At 45.6% G+C, this 22,273-nt stretch overlaps 1 protein-coding gene across 1 annotated transcript; it reads left to right on the top strand.

Moving 5' to 3' along the window:
• The first annotated feature begins 1,302 nt into the window (after positions 1-1,302).
• On the top strand, positions 1,303-16,458 carry lrfn5b (leucine rich repeat and fibronectin type III domain containing 5b). Its single transcript, XM_074615951.1, has 6 exons — positions 1,303-2,286; positions 7,581-8,497; positions 9,198-9,372; positions 10,899-11,232; positions 12,690-12,990; positions 13,103-16,458. The coding sequence occupies exons 2-6, from the start codon at positions 7,607-7,609 to the stop codon at positions 13,796-13,798; spliced, it is 2,397 nt and encodes a 798-aa protein (XP_074472052.1). The 5' UTR covers positions 1,303-2,286; positions 7,581-7,606; the 3' UTR covers positions 13,799-16,458.
• The last annotated feature ends 5,815 nt before the right edge of the window (positions 16,459-22,273 follow it).

Here is a 22,273-nt window from a genome sequence, read left to right as displayed (position 1 = left end):
TAATTCTCTGGATGACAACAAGCACCTATTTCAAAGTGCCAGGAGGCCCCCGGGAGCAGTATTGTTCTTGGGAAAACAAAAAAAAGTCTGCGAGTCCAAGAAGTCTCCTTCATCGCTGTACTGTAATATGCACATATATAGGCTACTTTGCCAACTTGCAAACAAAAGGCCATGGGTTCATTGCATCAGATAGCGATGGGTCGTGTGCCAAGCAGACCCACGGGGAGCCAGCAGTTTCAGCCAACTCGACACCTTCTTGCCAATAATCTATATAATACATGCAGGACTATAGGCTTTATACCCAGGCCAGATGTAGGCCTATACTGTGAACCACAGGTTCTACCTATAGAGGAATGGAAAGGTTTTCAATAACAGTCTTGTTTAGGTCTCATTTTTCATCTCCTGTGTGTGTCTGAATCTGATAGAGATTTCTCTGCTTATTTTTTTTTTATTTTAGAAAAATTTATAGAGAATATTATAGACCTACTACCTACTACTACCTTCAGCCAGAGACTCATCCCCCCTCGGCACAACACAAAGCGCCTGGGTCAGTCCTTCATGCTGGTAGCCATCAGGCTCCACAACCAAGGCTGACCCCCACATGAGAACTATGAGGACTTTAAAAACTTTAAACATGCACTATCTACCTTGAAACATGCACTATCTACTTGAAACATGCACTATCTACCTTTAAACATGCACTATCTACCTTTAAACATGCACTATCTACCTTCTAACATGCACTATCTACCTTGAAACATGCACTATCTGCAACCATCTTGGACTCTAACCACTGGCGCACTTTACTTTACACTTACTTTACACTATACATCCTATATACCACTTTATAGACTGCACATATGCACATATTACATTCATTTATTGCACATACTACATTTATTTATTGACGGACTGCACACACTATGTTCACCCATTCCCTCTGTATCTTTTATATCTCTATTATTGTTTTTATAATTTTTCTATACCTTTTACCTCTCCTGTGTTTCACTCTGTTTGCTGATGTTGCTGCTTTGACACCTGAATTTCCCTCCGGGGATTAATAAAGGTTCATCTTATCTTATCTTATCTTACAAAGGTGCCATAGCTTAATAGAAAGAAAAACAAATGATCTACAAAAATAATCAAGGCAAATGCAAACACTAGTATGTTACACTTACTTTACACTATACATCCTATATACCACTTTATAGACTGCACACAGGTACATATTACATTTATTTATTGCACATACTACATTTATTTATTGACGGACTGCACACACTATGTTCACCCATTCACTCTGTATCTTTTATATCTCTATTATTGTTTTTATAATTGTTGTATACCTTTACCTCTCCTGTGTTTCACTCTGTTTGCTGCTGTTGCTGCTTTGACACCTGAATTTATTGATTAATAAAGGTTCATCTTATCTTATCTTATCTTATCTTACTGCGTTTCGTGCAGTAGAGTTCAATCTACATGAATAAATGATGATGCCTTGCCTGTGAGAGCCTGTGAGATAGAGGCTGGGAGGCAGGCTCTGCATCTGTCCATGCACACAAATGGTCTCTGTGCAGCTCGGAGCGCACTGATTACCATTCCGAGCACAGCACCTCTGGTCAGAAATGGAGCCGGGTCGGTGGTTGACAGTATAGTCCGGGGGCAGCAGGAGGAGGAGGAGGAGGAAGAGGAGGGAGGTGCGTGTATTATGGCAGCAACCCTTCAGTCAATCTGGATTAACTCGCACTGAGCCTCTCTGCGTCGCCAGCGAAAGCCCGTTGAAAGCGATCCGAACATCTGGCTGCATTCAGTCAGTCACAGCAGCAGCAGCAGCAGCAGCGCTGTAGATATTAAAGCAGCCTGTTCTCTGTCGCTGCTTTTAAAGGCGTTTTCTCTTCTGGAGGTGCACAACGGAGCGGATGCGCAGTATAAGACGCAGATCCACGCACAGCTGCTGCAGCCACACCGGGACGCTTTGGGGGTTTTTCCTGTGTTTTTTTTTTTCTTTCACTAAAGGAAAGGAACATATCTCCTTGTGTTGAAGGGATCGGAAAAAAGGAGTCGTCCTTTTACATGCTTGGTCATGGATTTCTTGAAGGGCATCGCTGCTGGTTTCGCAGGCCGTCACATGTTATTATAGGAGCCGAGGCGCGTGTTTTCGGGACACCTGAAATATCTCCCCTCGAGTCCCATTTTTATTCCCATCACAATGCTCTCAGCCCATCCTGGGAGGAAATAAGAGCTCCAACTCCATCCTCTGGCTCGGCTTGATGTTTCATCTGCAAGGTAAATCCACTCGTTTATAGGCTTGGTGTGAATTGTATAAAGGATCTGAACTCTTTTGGGTGCGCACTTGAAGTATACTTCTCCCATGCAGGACCCATCTGAAATAAGGGTTCTCCCTTGTGACTGGGGTTGTGGCTGTAACCCACCAGCCCAGGACCTGTACCGCAAGGTCAAAAAACCGCCTAGGAACACCGTCAGATAGCTATTTTTATTTTTAGTATCCACTTGCAGCTTTTCTCCTCTCCCCACAGGTGAGAATGTGGCCATTATTCAGCCATACAGGATAAGATTCCAGATGTTTTCTTGCCTACTTGATCTGCTGCTGCTCTGTGCTGTGGTTATAAGCTGATATGCAAATCAGTCATTAAGGTGTGATGAAATCTAAATTAGCCTAAGTAACCAAAATTGATAATGGGATGAGTGTGTGTGTGGGCAGGAAGGGGGGATGTGTTGCCTGGTGACTGATGAAGTCAGGTGAAAAATGGTGATTTTTAACAAAGAGGTGAGGTATAATGGTCTTGTTAGTCAAGTGTTAGTTATCACATATCTTATTATTCATGAGTGCCCGAGGCAACATTTGTTTCACCAGTAAAAAATCAGGCCCACGCCTCATTTGGCTGCTTCTATTTGCTTTCACTGCTATGTTAATGCACTCAGTTGATGTGTGTGCTGCTTGCTATACCTTTTCGCTGATAGCAGAGAGAGAGAGAGGAGTGATATGTGGTTTCCTCAGCAGCACCCAGGCTGTTCTGCAGACCAGCTCTACATTCACTGACCCAAATTTTTTCCTCCCCACAAAATAAGCTTGTGGGTTTTTTCTTTTTTCAGTGTGCTTTCATTAAGATTTGAAACACAGTCACAGATGTGCACACACACACACCTGGTCCACATATGATTTTTTTGATTACACAACACAATAAGGAGAGGGAACATTATGCATTATTTAACCATTTTGTTGCTGTGTGTGTGAGAGGTAGGAAACATAGGATCCTGAGGGGCTTTGGAAGAAGAAGGAAAATGAGTCAATGCATACAGTGAGCATGCGTTTCATTTCGCTCTCCTTATTTCCTCACATTTGGACTGTAATGGGAAAAAAGCCAATGTAATAGATTGCATTATTTTCCACAAAGAGAGGTTGCTTTTTCTCGCTCTTGCACCTGAATCTGTGGCAGATTTGACAGTCTACATACGTGCAAGGCCCGTACTGTGGAGAATATTCACTCGAGGAGGCCATATTGGTATTCAGAGGTGGTGCTCACGGATTCTACATTGCTCTTTCCGGAAGAAAATCCCAGGTCATAAGCCCCTCGTATCAGGGCACGTCACAACGGTGCAAGAATTAAGATCCGAAGTCAGTGATCAGCATTTCAATTTGGCCTTCCTCCTGCTTTAATACGAGGCAGCATCTAAAATATGTTTTCTGTGTTTGTTTGTTGGACTGCTGCTCCGGTCGTGAGACATCCAGCATATCAAGGTGGATTTTCTGTGACGGCGTGTGAAGGAAAACATTTGGAATTGCGAGTTGGGGGTTGTAAATGCTGATGAACAGCACTTCTATTGATGCTGTGGGGTCTGCTTAGTATGCCGTACCCCTGGCACACAACCACACAAGCTTGTCCGACTGAAAAATAATTTACACCAGAGTGCTACATCGAGTCATTTAGGTTTTTATTACAAGCAAGACTGAGGAAAATGATTCAGCCACTCCAACACATTGAATCCAGCACAAAATTAGCTCCCTCCCTCTCATCACTACGGGGTCATGAATGGTACAATGTCCCGGCCTTCAAGCAGAAACTTCAATTGTCGAGGACTCTTTGTTCGAAATATTATTAGGTGATCTGAAAATGAGCCACTGATTACATCTCACCCAAAATGACGTTTTCCTGTGTTGCCATGGCATCAAGGCTGTCACCCAAGAGCTATCGCGTTCTAACATTGGCAGACTGTGTAGGAAAAGGGTGTCACAGCAGCACCTCATTCACAAACACAGATGTGTCGGTTAGACGGCCCATAACGGCATCAGTGTTTGGTCAGGATGTTTGGACTCGGTGGGCTACACAAGCATTTACCCGACAAAATAGAATTTCTACCGTGCTCGGTCCGAATATGATCCTCTTCAGCAGCTGCAGCAGCAGCAGCTCCATTTGGCCTCATAAAAGCGAGCAGGCTGAGGACCTATTTCACTGCTTTGTCGATACCATTTTACCATCATGTGGCAGCATCAGTTTACCTCCTTGACACAACAGAGCTTATTTCTGGCAGCGTAGCAGACGTCCGGCAGCTTCTCCCAGAGTAACCCATGCGAGTGAGACGCTGCCGAGACGCTGCCATGTGCCATTGTGTCGACCGGCGTTGAGGCAGACTTCAACTCATTAACTTCCCCTCGCAGGGGCTGCTGTCCCTGATTTCCTGCCCAGACGTGGATTGCAGGGGCTTTCTCACATGAGCTCCAGCATAAGTTAGACCATCTGAAAACATATCCCCCATTACCTCACCGGACGATTGGCATGCAGTGTGCTGCATAAGGCTTTTCTTGGCGAATGCTGCCCCAGGGAGACCATAGATATCCTCTGCTACAGTATACTGCTACTGCTGCTGCGCATGAGTGTCTGTCTCCATTGCTGGGGGTTGTTGTGTAGTGAGCTACCTCTATTAGGCACAAATCCACCCACCGGTGTACGTGTGTGGGTGTGTGCTGTCAGTCTGCCCCATCCTCTGAGGGGTAGTAAACTACGAAGGAGATTATGGTTAATGCATTACCTGTTTTCTTGTTTATTTGTGGCCTTCCCAAGTCGCCCCACCATAATGAACAGCCCAACCTGGAGGATAATGATTTTCTGGGGTGGTGGGGTGACATTTAAAAGATGAAACGCGTGATTGATGAACGCATTGATTGATTATCTACTTATTTGTTCATGTACCTGATGAGCGCAACCTGTTATGCAAATCTCAGTGGAACAACCATAATTAAATGCAAATTAGGGAGACGGCAACAAGACATTTCCTGCCCCGTCTCGGCGGCGGAGGGGTTGTCCTTTTGTCCTCACAGAGCGAATTTTGTTGGGGATTACCGTTGCGACCATTCTCTTCACGTTTGGCTGAGTTTTCAGCCCCCCCCCATCTCCACTGAGTGAATCAATATCACGTCTTCAGCGCCATTCGAGTCTGGAAGTAGCAGGTCCTCTCTGTGCTTCATTGCACATCCAGGGGCCGTGCCATTCAGAGTCAGATCAGAAGCTGGTTGGCACACCATCGTGAACACACCTCAGCTTTTATACGCTGTTCTCTAACACACACACACACACACACACACACACACACACACACACACACAGACACAGCCGTGTACTTCTATCTTTGTGAGGACACTTATTGATATAATATATTCCCTAACCCCTTACCCTAACCTTAACCATCACAACTAAATGCCTGGCTCCAACCCTAACCCTAACCTAAACCTAATTCTAACCTGGACCTTAAAACCAAGTTTGAACCCTCAAATAGGCCTTTGAAGGTCTGTCCGAAGGTGAGGACCGGCCAAAATGTCCTCACTCTGAAGGTCTAAAACTCAAATTGGTCCTCACAAAGATTGCTGTACAAGAACACACGCACACACACACACACACACAAACATAAAGCAGATATTAAAGTTCCCACTTAGGTACCACTACACATAGCTTTGCAGCACAGCTTGACGCTGAAGTCATCTGCCATCTTTAAGGAGAGTCTTGACAACATTTAATAATGACTCCACAGTCCATTTCTCAGCTGCTGAGATCTCTGCACCACTGCACCCCAGACTGCAATCCACCAAAACGGGGCTCCTGTGTGACTCAGTAAAGCTGTCCCCTGTAAAAATGTGTCGAGAAAGACATTGATTCATCGCTGCTCGATCAGCAGTATTTATGAAAATGTCACACCCAGCGTGCTCCCTCCAATGATATCATTCCTCCCTTTGCTATTAAGGGCCATTTCAAGGCGACCTCTTTCCTGCCTCCGTGTCGGGGCTGTGATACATTTCTACCCAGCTGTCAGACCGCAACTGTTGTCAGCGGATGCCACCACTCCCCTCCTCACATTAAAAACATGCCCCCACACTGCAAGCCTGTCACTCCCATCCTGTCTGATATTTTCTTCCCCTCTGTGATATTTCCCTCATACTCCGACTGTCAAGGTTATTACGCCGGGAGTTGTGTGTCACAGCTCCGGTGCAACAGAGGCTTTTGAAGCATGAAGGTACTCAGTTGGCAGGCTCTTTGCTGAGGCGAGATTTTTTTATGCGCGCTCTCCAAGACCCGACGTCGACAATGGAGACATTACCAGCGGACCACAGAAAGCTATAATCATAAATCAGCCATTCTCTTCTGTATTTAAAGGTTAGCCTTTGGATTTTTTACTACAGTTGTGGGATTGGATCTCTTGTTCCCCGTGTCTGATTGGATTGGTGTTCCTTTCTGTGTGCTGTAATGGGACACCCAGAGGGCTGAATATTGCATGTTCCACCAAAAAAATTGACACTAAATTTCAGTTCTAAAAATAATCAGCAGCTAATGTCGCTCTCGCTCTGGTACATTGTGCGGTGCACCTGCAAAGCTGTAAACTGATCTTCACTGTCTTTGTTTTATGACACGCTATATCCCTGACAAGGTCTCAGGATTCATCAAATGGATCCCTCCTTATCCCCCATCTCAGCTGTGTCATAAGTAAGAGTAGCAGCAGAGAGAAAATCGATAGCGAGGCATAGCACATCCTCGCCGAGGCACCGGGTCCAATCATCCCTTTCCTATTGGCGATATGATCCAGGGAGGTATCAGCGTAATTCTGACGAGGCCAGTCTAGACTTTCATCCTTCTGTACACAAACATAAAAAGGACCGGCATTATCATATAAAAAAAAGTCCAATCGGGGGAGCAGGGGGCTAAAAAGGAGAACCGTCACAGAAAATATTCAAGATTACTGGGGATGTTTCACTCACAAGTCTGCAGGTGACTAATTTGTTTCATGTCTAATTGCACAGTGTTTATTGTTTGTTCAGGCATCGACTCTCTTAGCTTCCTGCTTAGAATTTGGACTCTCTGTGAATCTCAGCTGTGAGCTGGCAATGATGGCGTTTCAAATCTAGCGGAAAAGCTTTAACTTGACACAGCAGTTCAGCAATCCCCCAGTTCCCCTTTTTAAAGGGGGAGCTCTCTTTGCATGTGACATGATACAAATACTAATCACAGATTTCCTGCATGGCCTTCTTTAACTGCTTAATGAATAATACGCCCTTCTCTTTATCTTGTTTTCAGGTGTATTAACCTGACTGAAAAGCCAAATGGAGTCTCTCCTGGTTTATCTCATAGTCCTCGGTGTGGCTGTGAAGGCCCACAAAGTTCAGGTCTGCCCCAAGCGCTGCGTCTGCCAAGTGCTCAACCCCAACCTGGCGACTCTGTGCGACAAAAAGGGGCTCCTCTTTGTGCCCCCGAACATCGACCGGCACACGGTGGAGATGCGTCTCGGGGATAACTTTGTAACTACTATCAAGCGCAAAGATTTCGCCAACATGACCAAGCTGGTGGATCTGACCCTCTCCCGGAACACCATCGGCTCCATCGCGCCCCTCGCTTTCAAAGACCTGGAGAACCTACGAGCCCTCCACCTCGACAGCAACCGGCTCTCCCGCATCATCAACGACACCTTCAGCGGCATGTCCAAGCTGCACCACCTCATCCTCAACAACAACCAGCTCATGCACATCCAGATCGGGGCCTTCAACGATCTGACGGCGCTGGAGGAGCTGGACTTATCCTACAACAACTTAGAGAGTGCGCCGTGGGTGGCCATTCAGAGGATGTCCAGCCTCCACACTCTCAATTTGGACCACAACATGCTCAGCTACATCCCAGAGGGCACTTTCTCTGGGCTGCAGAAGCTCAAGAGGCTGGACGTGACTTCCAACAAGCTCCAGAAGCTTCCTCCTGACCCGATTTTCCAAAGAGCGGGTGTCCTGGCCACCTCTGGGAGCATGGGGCCCTTGTCATTCGCGTTGAGCTTCGGAGGAAACCCGCTGAGGTGCAACTGTGAGCTGCTCTGGCTGCGGAGGTTGCGCAGGGAGGACGATCTGGAGACCTGTGCCTCACCGCAGCACCTCGCTGGACGCTATTTCTGGACTGTTTCAGAGGAGGAGTTCCTGTGTGAGCCTCCACTCATCACCAGGCACTCTCAGGTATAACCTCCAAATTGAGCTGCGCAGGCACATCGCTCGCTACAGTTACACTCTCTGGATTCTGCCTCAGTTAATCCTAGGTGGCACTTTGTGCTTTCTTTAACTGTCACACCAAATATTAGCTTTGCGAGCCAGAAGAGCCTTACAAGACTTGTGGGACTCATCTGGGCCGCTCAGCTAACTGAATATTGTAAAATATATTGGACTTACTTAAAAAATTTAATCAAACTGTGGCCTGTGGAGCGTTTTTAGAAGAAGTTCTTTAGCAGGATTTTCAGTTACCATTATAATAAAGCTATTTGCAGGTTTATGACAGATCCGCGTTGGAGCTCTTATTACACGGGGAAAGCTTAGAGTGATTTGGCCCTTGATTCATGCATCCAAACAGAATTATCCGATCAAATCCTTGCCAAACAACTACAGCTATATCATCTAATTTACATTCAGCAGGCTTCTTTTGCATAATTGCGGAGGAAATTATGTTTTACTTGGACTCCATCACATACACTGCAATGCACTGTCACATTGATCATCTTGCCTTCATAAGCATGCTAATTCAATATCTAGACAATGATCAGTTGTTGTTTTAAACACAACATCATCAATAAGGGCATTGATTATAAAATATAAGCCAAGCTCACAGCACAAAGGATAACTGTTTGTCCACAGTCTTTCGCTCTAAACGCTTTTCGTCCCTCAGGAGCTGCGAGCTCTGGAGGGTCAGAGCGTGACCCTGCGCTGTAAGGCCAGGGGCGACCCCGACCCCATCATCCACTGGATCGCCCCCGACGGACGCCTTATGTCCAACTCCTCCAGGGCAGCGGTCCACACAGACGGCACGTTGGACATCCTCATCAGCACCGTCAAGGACTCGGGTCTGTTTACATCCCCGGGGGCTGTGCTTGTGTTGTTGACTGAACGAAATTAGTTGTTTGCTCTTGTACACAGAAGGCTATGGGACTGAAGTATTTGTCTACATCAGGCGATAGAGTTTAGAGTGTGGACGAGTGTTGGCTCGCACACTGATTGAAGTCACAGTGGAATGAAAAATTACTTTTTCACCTTGTTGGCATATACATCTATTTACAAAAATGTATTTTCTCACACTTTTATGTTCAGTGGTTAGATCATCACACGTTTAAAAATACCAGCTTATTTGCTTTCTTGCTGGGAGTTAGATGAGAAGATTGATACCACTCTCATGTATGTCCATTAAACCTACAGTAGGCAAAAATTCCATAATAACCTTCCAGCATATTGTAGTTGAAGTGTTCTGAGAGAAAACTAGACTTCTGCATCTCCTCTTGGCTCTGTTTTCAGGCTCCCTGACGGGAGACTTTGGCCAATCGAAGGTCATTTCAAAGAGAGCGTTCCTATTGGCTGTTCATTCAACGGAGGCAGCAGTCAATCACTCGCATACTCTAATCGAACGGTCAAACTAGGCAGCGCTGATTAAATATGAATCAATATCAAATCAATATTCTGTTTCATCGGAGTTCACGAGTGATTGACAGCTGCTCAGAGACGGCAGACTCCAGCTCGGCTCTGATTGGTTGTTGTCCTCCGGTCTGTGAAATCTTGCAGATGCCATTAAGAGCACCGGAGGACACAGAGGCACATGATTTTTTTTCAGATTATCGCTCTCATGCACTACTGTCAGGATATAGTGACCGTTTTATAAAAATCATTTTTTAACCATATTTGCTCCAATCTCGCCTACTGCTGCTTTAAATATGAAGCTACAGTGGCCTACAGTCGGCAGCCAGTTAGCTTAGCTTAGCAGCCTGTAAAAAGACGTAAAACAGTTCGACTGATTCTGTCCAAACACAACAACATCCACCTTCCAGCACCTCTTAAACTCACTAATTAACACACCATATCATGTTTGTTTAATCTGTACAAAAACGTAAGTGTAAAAACGTTGAGTTGTGGTTTTACGGGGGTAATGAGCCGTACCATTTCTTGGCCCAGGAGCAACCTCGTGGTGAAAGAAAGAGAAAACCATTGTTTTTACACTAAGGTTGTTGTATGGATTAAACACAAGAGATCTAACATGTTAATTTGTGAGCTTTAGAGGTGCTGGCAGGTTCCTTTTGGACTGAGCCAGGCTAGCTGTTTCCCCCTGCTTCAAGTCTTTATGGTAAGGTAAGCTAAGCTAAGCTAACCTTCTTATCATCCAATTCTTGGCAAGAGACCAAAAAACTGTATTACTATGGAGACCCTGAATTCACACATGTTTTATATTGTGCGCACAAAATAATAATAACAAATCATCTTTCAGGACTTTGGGGGATCTGTATAGTTCCCAAAATGTCAAAAAACTTGAATGCATGAATGGCCCGCAATACTCCGTTTATCACGCTATCAGGAAGGATGATAATCAATTTAGTTTGTGTTCCAGGTTCCTTCACCTGCGTGGCCTCCAACCCGGCAGGCGAGGCCCAGCAGACGGTGGACCTGGTCATCGCTAAACTCCCTCATATCACCAACAACACAGTAGCAGAGCAGGAGCCCGACCCCGGGTCATCAGATATCGCCACGGTGACCAAGACGGGGGCGGAGGCGGGAGGGTTGCCTCTGGGGAACGCAAAGACGAGCCAGGACAAGAAAGTAGTGATTGCTGAGGCCACTTCCACCTCGGCCCTGGTCAGGTTTAACTTCCAGAGGAGTATTCCTGGAATACGCATGTTCCAGATCCAATATAATGGCACCTATGATGATTCACTGGTTTACAGGTAAACAGTTTTACCTGGCATGTTGGGTTAAAGAAGACCTATTGTGCTTATTTTCAGGTGCATACTTGTGTTTTGGGTTTCTACTAGAACATGTTTGCATGCTTTAATGTTAAAAAAAAAAAAAAAAATTCTCATATTGGCCGTGCTGCAGCACCTCTTTTCACCCTCTGTTTAAGCTCCTCCCACTCTCGAAAACCCCAGTCTGCTCTGATTGGTCAGCTGGCCTTCTTCGGACTCCGCTCCAGCTCCGCTACTAGCTTTGTTTGAGGGCTCCCCAAACTAGCCGTTAGGCAGGTATTATACAAACGTGTTACTCTGTGACATCACAACGTTACGGAAGAAAAGGCGGGACCTCAAGCGAGGCGTTTCAGGCAGTTCAGGAGTTCTGCGGGGAGAGTAACTTCCTTTGTTGTAAACTTTTGGCTTTGTAACTTTGCACACCTTTTACATGCATAAATAACTATATAACACGCTAAAGGAAAGGGAAAAAGTACAAAAGTATAACAGGTCCCCTTTAATACAAAGCATGAAATCACAAGTTGAGGAGGAACATGCTCTTTTTCTTAAAATACTGGCCAAATAACGCAATTTAATCTAGTCAACAAACCTTAAATCTGAATCTGAATGTATGCCAATAAACTTAAGATGATTGGGATCATATTATTAAAAATCCCTTCACCCTTATTTTACCTTCATAGTCTGCTTTGATTGCTTAAATCCCTTAGGATGTTTAGTCATTAAGAACTGGACTTGGCTGTCGACATGATTATTTGTGGCGTCTATTAATCCTATCAGGAACACAGACTAATGCACTCTATCTGATTTCTTATTCTTCGACTCATAATCCCCCCTTGCCGGAGTGTATCATTTACTATGTGCAAAACCTTGATAATGCTTAATCAACAAAATCAAAACAGAATGTCAGCACTAAGCTGCGGACTGATAGGGAGATGAAAGAGTAGTCAGCCAGTGTTTTAACAAAAAGCATCAGAGGCTTCGCACATAACCATCTGAGAAACCAGCGCACACAGCGTTCTTTCATCTCTGCCCTCTTTCACTCCATATTTAGCGCTAATCGCTGTGATATAACAGCATCGTCACGCAGACCCCTTTTTTCTCCAAGAAAACTTCCAAGTCAACCACACTATGTTTTTTTGGCAGTGGCTACTGAATTCAGGAGACATTGGAGAATTGGCTCTGTGAACCTGATGTTGTGAGCAAAAAGCGACTAAAAGCAACCTTTTATCAGTAAAGATGCTGGAGAAAATAAATCAAATGTCACAAAAGATTATGTCTAGACAGATCTTAAATAGCCTCCTGAGAGATAAATGATTGTCATGTCATTTTATCCCTACAAAACAATAAGCTGGATAACCTGATTTGCTTCTATCTCCCTTCATTTAACCCTCTCTAATCTATGTCAGACCTCACAAAGATTTTTTTTTTCCTTTTTACAGAATGATACCCCCGACCAGTAAGAGCATCCTGGTAAACAACCTGGCGGCTGGAACGCAGTACGACCTGTGTGTGCTGGCCATCTACGATGACCAGGTGACCTCGCTGACCGCCACCAGGGTGATTGGTTGCATCCACTTCACCACAGATCCGCAGTACCTGAGATGCCATTTCATGCAGTCCCAGTTTCTTGGCGGCACCATCGTGGTTATCATTGGAGGGATTATCGTGGCCTCAGTGCTCGCTTTTATCATCTTCCTCATTGTGCGCTACCGGGTGTGTAACCAAGGAGATGCAGATAAGGTCAGTTTGGCTCCGTTCCCTCTGTTTTCTGTTCATTATTTCTGTTGAATCAGTCTAATAGAATTGCTTTCATTCTTCTCTCTCTTCCCATACTTCTCTCCGGTCATGTCAGGCTCTAGAGATGGGGGATATTCGGTCACTGAGCAGTGACGGACAGCTACAGGGCTGTGGGATCCCCAAGTCCCTCTCCAAGCAGGTCCTGCGTCCAGAGAAGAACGACAAGGAGTGCCTCAGAATTAACCTGCCACCGCCGGAGCCAGCCAAGCAGCGACCGCCGGTCGTCGTAGCCGGCACCAAACCCTCCGTCCCTGACTGCACGGTCTCTACCTCCGCCGCCAGCCACAGCTGGCACCCGGCCTCCCCGGGCGCCCCGAGGCCCAAACGTTCCAGCGCTCCACCAAAACCCTCAGAGGCTCGCCGGTCCGAAGCTCAGGCAGACGTCGAGCTCGACAACATGAACCGGAATAACTCGTCAGAGGTTCAAATGACCACCGCCGTCGCTCTGGCCGTTCCTGGCCAGCCCACCAAATGGACTGCTGTCCCCAGGGGGCCGCGGCCCCAGCAGGCCTCTCGAAATTACATGACTGTGCCTGCAGGGGGAGCGAGGGTGAACCGCAGGCACTCCCTCAACGTAGACTCATATAGGGAGCACTGCTACATGGCTTACCCCAAACCGGGGGCCAGCCTGCGCTCCAAGCGGAGCCTGTCGATGAGCGGGGAGCTGCCGCAGCTGGAGAGCATGACAAACATTCGCCGGGCCAGGGACAAGCTCTCCAAGTCTGAGTGGCTTCTGGAGAGCACTTTATGATTTGGAGTTTATGACCTGCGTTCTCTTGTTTTCTTGGATTGGATTTGTGGCCCAGTTGTGGAGCAGACAGGGATTTTATGCCTTGTTTTGAGCTTTTTGTGCTCTCTATTGAGGGACCTGTAAGCTTCTCATATATATATATATATATATGGGGCCAAGGCAGGCACACAGGGTTATGGGAAACGTTTCACATTTGTTTTCTACCTTATAACCTGTCAAAGTCGTCTTTATAACGACATTTGATCAAACTTTGACGAAAAGGCACAACAATGTATAAAACAACTTCATGTACAAAAATGTTTAGTTGTGTGAGATGCTGTATATCTCAACACAACCATAAGTGTTCATGTGGTATTGAATGCAGTAACCTGGACATACTGTATTATAACAAAGAGGGTGGGGTTATTATACTCGCCGCCTCGTCGCCCGTTACTCAAAGTGGCGGTCTCTGTAGACTTTGAACATGATTCTTGTCTCCAGCTCTACAGACAGACGGTGACATGTCTTAATTACCTTGGTGGCAGTTTTGGAGAGATTACGAATGTGCTTTACATCCCAGAGGTGTTGGAACAGAATGTAGTAGACAGACAGCACTCCATCTTTTCATCCCGACACCCCCCCAGACACAGCACAATGCAGTACTTTTGTGGCACAAGTCGACTCAGCCTAATACTGCCCTCCGGTTTGAATCAATACATTTTTATCACATAATTACATAAAGACTCAACTCTGATAGGATTCCTGTCATGACTGATTTGAGCGACAATTGAACCAACACCCACAGCATGACAGGTGCGGGAAGTAATCCGATATTAACGCGTGGATGAGATCCAGAGGAAACGGTCCATATTTCCATGTTTTTTACTTACTGACGTTATCATGTTACGCCGATGACATTGTAAATTAACTTGTCGATGTAAGAGAAACGATAATCACACGTATGGGAGGACGTCAGCTCTTGATTTTGCTGTTGTTTCTGTTTGATGTTTACCAGTATAAATAAACCAGTGATAAAAGGGACAATAAGACTTATCTCATTTTCAGCTTGTGAATTTTCCCAAATTAGAGAGCATCCCTCCCTGTGCTGTAACCTTGTTTCACAACAAAACAATAGATGCATCCTTTAGTTCAGCAAGCAGCCAAAGTGGTAATGAATTTGGGGTTTCAGCAGTCTTGCAGCAACATAATTCCCCTCTCTCTGTGAACGGTGGACCTCTGACAGATCCCTGCCCCGAGCCCTTGTGTTTGTTCAAAAGAGAGGAGGGAAGCAGAAGATGAAAAGAGGCCATGCTAGTCACCGGGGACGCCTCTCTCTCTCTCTCTCTCTCTCTCGGCTGAGCATCTTCGCGCTCATCTGACAGCGCCGTGCCTGCCTGAGCCCTCGGACTGCAGAAGCCTACTGCAGGAGAGGTTAAACACAACCTCCGCAGTGGGAACCCATGCACGACTAATTCTACAGTTACAGTACAGTAACGTCTCCCTGACAGCCGGACCCACATGATATGCACTATCTGCTGGAATACGAGCTCCGGTTCAGTTTTTTTTTTGTTTGTCGGATGCTGCTTGATTGATTTTTATATACATGCACTGGTATGCCTCTCTCAGCATGCGTCTCGAAGGATGCAGTACATTGGGTTGAAAATACAGCATTGTGCTGGGATGATCTGTACATACTTTATGACACTCAAATAAGCAGGATTCAAGCACTTTTTATTCATCATTTCTTGCTCATTACGGGTGATTTAAATGCCGAGGAGCTTGGCCTGAACCTTGGTTCCAGTCTTTGGCGAGAGCCAGAGGTGTGTGTTAATAATAGATGCATTTCTAGGGAGAGAGAGAGACAGAGGAGCGAGGGGAGGCAGAGAAAAGTAGATGGAAGGTTTTGTGAAACAAATACGGCGACGAGGGTGGGAGGCAGAGAGAGGCAGGGGTGAAGGATGAAGAAATAGAGAGGGAGCGAGAGGTGCAGAGAAGAAAGCGAGACAGCTCAGAGACGGAGAAAGAGAGAAGAGAGGGAGAGGGCACAGGGAGCTGGGAGTGAGAGAGAATGTAGAGCGAAACAGAGTGCAGGAGACGGAGAAAAGAGCATCCTTTGTAAGCCAGCCATGCAGCCTCTGGCTCTTCGATATTCAGCGCACCTTCACAAAGGGGGTGAGAGGAGAGGGAAAGGAGGAGGCGGCGGGGTGAGTTTGGGTGATAGACCTCGGCTGGAGGTCTGGCAACGAGCAGAGCGGAGTGAGCCCTGTGGCCAGACCAGAACGGCACGCTCCCCTTCACAACACTGACCCGCTTTCCAAACCCCTATAATGTGTTTCCTGGCCTTTGTCTCGTCTTCCTCCTCCACACACCACCATCTGACCCCCCCCCCCCCACCCCCTTCCTCTCCAGACTACTGTCTTGCATCATGCTGACTCACTCCTCTGCCGTGCTCCTGAACAACCTTCGTCAACCCCCCACCCACTGGCCCACTTGAGAGCTGAACCTGCCAATCTCTCAGAGGCCGACCCCCTTTCGACAAACAGACTGACCAATCCCTCATCAGTCTGGGCTGAGAGGTGAAGTCCCTCCCCTTCCGGTGGACCCCGTGGGACCTTATTTTGGAAAAAATATGTACGGAAGTCAACGGCAAGAGACTTTGATTAATTGCGCCATGAATCACACATATGATGTTTGTCAATTTAAAAGATAATTTTGCAAGTCAAGAAAGTGTCAGTTTGTTGTAGTATCAGTTAGTATCTTTCGTCTCTCCATACAACCAATCAGAGCCGAGCTGGAGCCTTGCCGTCTCTGAGCAGCTGTCAATCACTCGCAAACTCGGATCAAACGGTCAAACTAGGCAGCGCTGATCAAATCTGAATCAATATTCTGTTACTGTAATGCCTATTTCTCACTCAAATGTTTTCAGAAACATCTTGTAGTGTACTGTTTAGCTGTAAAATGAGAAAGTTTGTGACCCGGCAGCTATGTTGAGATTAGTTGAGGAAATACCAAGCACCGCCCACCAGCCGGAGCACAGCCAATAGGAACGCTCTCTCAATGAAATGACCTGTGATTGGCCAAAGTCTCCCGTCACGGGCTGGATTTATTAAAACCTGAAAACAGAGCCATGAGGAGGTGCAGAAGTCTAGTTTTCTCTCAGAACACTTGAATTACAATATGCTGAAAGGTTATTATGGAGGTTTAACTATGCTCCACGCACAAATGAAACGGTATCTTACCCGATGTGTTTTATTCAGCAACTCTGGTTGTTTTATCAGCTGGGAAGCGAAAGAACGAGCAAGACCCATTGCTGGTGTGAGTACATCCCAGTACGAAACACACAAGCATCGTAGCTTTAGTGAGAGAGACATCATTTATGCGACTTTTGGGTGTGTAATCTTTCTAATCACGTATTTTCACAGTCTTATACTACAACAGTTTTACAACAAACTGCGACTTGCAAAATTAAGTTTTAAATTGACAAACATCTGTGTGATTTATGGCCCAATTCAAACAGGATCAAAAAAATAATTGTCTCTCGCCGTTGACTACAGTTCATATTTTTTCCAAAATAAGGTCCCATGGTGGTCCACCGGAAGGGGCGGGACTTCGCGCCTCTATTTGATGTGTCGCTCACCGGGGTCAGAGTGACCATCAGAAACATATTGATTCACTTTCCCCACTCTTCTCAATAGTAGTCTCAATGTTCCGCTGATTAAATCCATTTTATGCTGTCACCGCTAATGGGCTTTTGTGCGAGTTTTCACTCGTCTCTGACAGGACGATTCCCTTTACGGAGCACTTAAACCAACATGGCCTCCGATGGCACTACCGCCTGCTTTTAATGACAATCATGATGTGGTGAAAATCACATTGGGGCACTGATGTATCCAATTTGTGGTCAATTGTCTTATTTAAAGAGATCGTTGGGCCTATTTCAACAAACTGAAGAGCCTATTAAAATCACAGTAAGGGCGGTGTAATACGGAGGCTTAATCGAAGAAGACAGAGGTCCGTCAACAAGTGTGTTAGCACCTATTGCTCTGCGCGGCTCAGTGTTTCATTATCTCCGCGCAGCAGGCGGTCTCAGTCGGAGACATTGTTCCCCTGGCAAGCATTATCCCTGGAGGTACATGTAGAGAGAGCCTGGGGCAAGATAAACCGAAACACCACTGATATCCCTCTCAGGGGGGGAGCACACAGAGGTGGGAGGTGGCACAGTGTAAAATATGCAAAGGCAATTCCAGAGAGTATGCATTATTGAGAGGAGTAAATGGGTCCAGGATGAACATCATGGCTCATTAATAGTGAATGTGATTACTGTTTCTGGGAAAACAGCAGTCGGGGCAAGGGGGGAGATAATTGAAATGGTCAAATCTAAAACTAAAGACTTCCTTGTTTACTCAGCAACAACTGTTACCGTCTAGCCCAAAACTCACCATTAAAGTCGATAACTAATGTGTCCCATTGTGATGCTCCCACTGAGAACTACTTTCCTCCCCTCTTGACCAGCGTCTACCTGTGGCCTGACTTTGCAGATTGCAGGGGTTAAGAGGAGTCATTCATTTTTTATGATCTTTTGAATCAACCGTGCTTCAATTACCAACAGGATTTTTTGACAAAGCCGGAAAATGAGCGAGCGTTTTCGAAATCCCATTAGAAAGCGGAGGCTGAGCGAAGGTCACACACCAGGCGGTGCTGACTGAGTGACTACCACTGCTCGACACGCAGACTCACTAAGTGACACGGCGTCATCCCGCAGCCACAGACACCAGATTTGGTTTGACGTGAACCCAGATTATCGTGTCACCCCTTCCTCCCCTGAGGGGTTCCCATGCTGAATGAACAGATGCTTCCTCCTCTTCCTCTCCTCTCCTCCTTCAGTTACATATGCTCCAGGGTGATGAACGACAAAAGAGGCCGGCTGCAGTTTACACCAGACATACCAGGCACCATTAGGAACCATTTTCTGCCCATTTGCGTGATAGCTGCTATCGCTTCTAGAAGCGATTTGCTCTCTGCCTCTACGCCGAGCGTCCCCAATGATGGATCCCCCATTGATTCGCCAGTGTCTGAGATCACCAAGAGAACAGTGCAGCAACCAAGCAGATGTGCCAGTCAGCTCCCAACTATCTATCAGCTGCTGGTGAAGGGGGGACAGTTTAAGCCTCTTTAAGGCTCCCATTCACAGTGACTTACTAAAAGTGCTTATGCTAATCTTGTTATCGCTTCAGGCTTGTGGTAATGGGGGACAGGGGACTGTTGGGAGGTCGTGGATGAGCCACGTTATTTTGCTCACACATCACAAGTGCTCCCAACATGTTACTGCATGCATGCCTGCATTCCACTTGCCCACTGCTGAATCATTTCTACATCCACACACACAGAAATCTGCACGGCTTCGGGGCTTTTGTAACCAGCTCACACCAGGATTATGAATCGACTGTGTTTTCTGTGTGCTAATCTTATTTATTGCTCACAGTGATCTCATCTAAGTGCGCTTGTTAAGTTGAGATATCAAGCCGCGGTGTCACATTTAACTTGGATTTCACGCTAATTGGGCGTACAAAGTGCATACGCTAACACACATGGGGATATGGACAGAGGATAACAGAGCCGTGGCCCCACAGCTATTGTTTGATCAGTTGTCATCCGCTGCAGCTAAGGGGGAGATACAGCCGATGCGGGTAAAATCGAGAATGTCAGGTAGCTCTTCATAAAGAGAGCTTTAAAAGGTCTTTTGATCTGACTGTGACCACGTTTGCGGTGTAGGCTAGAACCTGCAGGCCGATCACATCCCTGCGCAGTCTTACAGTCGGCGATTTGAAATGTAGATGCAACGGCTACGCTCTTTTGAAGAGGGTTCACCTTTAGCGACCATGCGGGGCGAAGCGGCGACGTGATGAGGGTCGTGAAATGAAGCATTAATCAAATAAAGGTCGATTTGTGGTTGACGTGTGGTGGCTAATGGGGGAGAGACTGAGGCACAGGGGGGAGAGAGGGGGAGAGAGAGAGACTGGTGAAGACTACATTGAGAGACAGTACAACACAATCTGGAACATCAATCGTTTGGAAATCTAAACCACAAAGTAAACTCAAAGTTATTCAGCACTATCACCTGAATACAAAGTGAGTGATCACAGCCTGGCCATTGAGACTGGTGGACACAGACAAACCTGGCAATCCAGAGAAGAGAGATTCAGCAGCACTCATTGCTACCCTGCAGCCTGTACAATGACAGGAGAAGCAAGCTAGTGTTACCTTCTAGGCATAATCGGTTGATAATGGTGGAGGAAGTACTCAAAGCCTTGTACTGAAGTAAAAGTCGAAATATAACAATGTTAAAGTACTACATTACAAGTAAAAGTCATTCAAAATTATAGTGACTGATAAATTAGTATAACATAATTAGATTATTAATACTGATGCATGAATAAGCCGCATTTTACCTTTGTAGCTGGTCGAGGTGGAGCTAGCTTTATAGGTGCTAAATTCCATATCCAGGCATTAATATAGCAGCAAATGCTATGTAATATATTGGAGCAATGTCTACCTGAGCAGAGAATGAAGTCACTCTCCCTCTGTGTTAGTTGTAATCCGAGCTTCTCCTTGCTTTGTTGACATCGTCGGGCAGACTGCGATTGCTTTTAGCGCATGTTCGTGCATGTTGCCGCCGGTTACAGCTGTTAACGGCGTCCCGACCGACAGCGTTGTCACGGAAGCGTAGCACCCGCCCTCCGGTTCCCCCTCAGGTAAACACTGTTAGCCTTTTCGCTGTTGTTTGCACCGTTAGCTACAAGCCACCGGGCTCGCCATTGCCATGTTGAGAGCCGTTGAAAGGCAATAGAATTTATATACAGTCAGTAATTAGTTAGTTGATTCCAGTGGTTTCCAACCTAGAGGTTTGGTCCCCTCCAAAGAGTCAGGTGAATCTGAGGAGTCGTGAGATGGTTAATGAGGTCGGAAAGAAGACTTTTCTGTAATCTTTGCTCTTTTTTTGTAAAATACTAGATGAATGACATGTTTTGGCCTCAAACGGTTATTCAAGTGAAACCATCTGAGAAACGTGACAATGAGCCATAACTAGACACTGCTTATGTAACTACTGGTTTAATCTTTGACAGTATATTGCATTTTATAAGCCCATCATGTGTCTTTTTCATGTAAAATCTCAGCTGATTTGAAGCTGGCAGATAAATGTAGACCTAGTGGAGTAATGTATGTTAGTATGTTCCTAGTAATTCTAAAGTGGGTTAAAATGGAAATACTTAAGTACAGTACTTAGCACTTTTCTTGGTTATTTTCCCACCACTGAAATCAGTTAATCATTTAGTCTATTAGGTATCAGACAATAGTGCAAAATGGCCATCAAAATTTCTCAGATATTTATATATTATATATATAATGATATTCAGAGAAAAGCAGCAAATCCTCACATTTGAGAACCAGCATTTATTTTTTCCACTTTTTTGTATGATAAATGACCTAAACGATGAATCCATTCACGATTATATGGGGACTATAGTCTATATTGTATATAATGCTGTATTTTTTACATTCTGAGTCCACACACTTGCATTGTAAACCTTGTGCAGCATTCTTTGGCAACAGTGTAGTTAATCACAGCCATGCCAATGAGACAAATGTGTGTTCGACAGACAGAGAGCGGATGAATAGAATAGAATAGAATAGAATAGAATATATCTTTATTGTCATTGTACAAGTACAACAATATTTAAATGCAATCCTCAAAAAGTGCAAGAAACATAGACAATAATGTGCCTCTAAAACTAGGAAAAATAATAATAAGAGAGAGGAGACAGATGTACACAGATGGAGAGAGAGAGAGACTGAAACTGAGGCAGAGGAATGAGAGAAAGGCAGTGGTCTATATATAGGTAGAGACGGAGAGGAAGGGAGCTGATAAGGGGACCAGAGGTGAAAAAGAGGGTGCGATGCAGAAAGACAAATTACCACCTATGCCATTCTTTTGGTGCGACACTTCGGCAAATAAAGACAAAAATAAAAAAAGCCAACTGACATTTAAAGCAAAGTCAGCCTTCAGATGTGTTAGTGGTTGTTGAAAATCTGCTGTAGCGATGCTGACAGGGTGGAGCGTTGTGCTCTACGTCTGCAGCGGCAGTCCTGGTATTCAGGGGGTATCTCAGCCTCTCTCTCACATGCTCACACTCTCTCCTCTGTTACCTTGGCAACATATTTTCTGCATGGAAATAGCATCTCTTGCTGTGCCCACCGCACACACAAAAAGAGGCATTTCAAGAGATTTAAACGTGTTTAGAAGAGATTTAAGTTACGGACCTACAGATTGGATGAAATTGAGTTATGGTGTTCTGCATGCCTTCACATCAAATTGGCTGAGTGTCGGAGCAATGGAGGAGCTAAGCACAGACAGGCTTTCACTATATGTAGCCAAGGATCTACAGAGAAGTCCATTTGTGCATTCTACATTTGCAGAATAAAGTTGACTCTGTCATA

This window comes from Sebastes fasciatus, chromosome 18 (assembly GCF_043250625.1).
Source record: "Sebastes fasciatus isolate fSebFas1 chromosome 18, fSebFas1.pri, whole genome shotgun sequence".
Taxonomy (NCBI): domain Eukaryota; kingdom Metazoa; phylum Chordata; class Actinopteri; order Perciformes; family Sebastidae; genus Sebastes; species Sebastes fasciatus.
The sequence above is the reverse complement of the archived record's forward strand: the minus strand, read 5'-3'. Positions and strand labels throughout refer to the sequence as shown.

Coding starts and splice junctions, on each gene's coding strand:
- lrfn5b (XM_074615951.1), top strand. CDS start 7,607: ATGGAGTCTCTCCTGGTTTATCTCATAGTCCTCGGTGTGGCTGTGAAG. Junction 9,373..10,898: donor CAGCACCGTCAAGGACTCGG/GTCTGTTTACAT, acceptor TTTGTGTTCCAG/GTTCCTTCACCTGCGTGGCC. Junction 12,991..13,102: donor ACCAAGGAGATGCAGATAAG/GTCAGTTTGGCT, acceptor CGGTCATGTCAG/GCTCTAGAGATGGGGGATAT.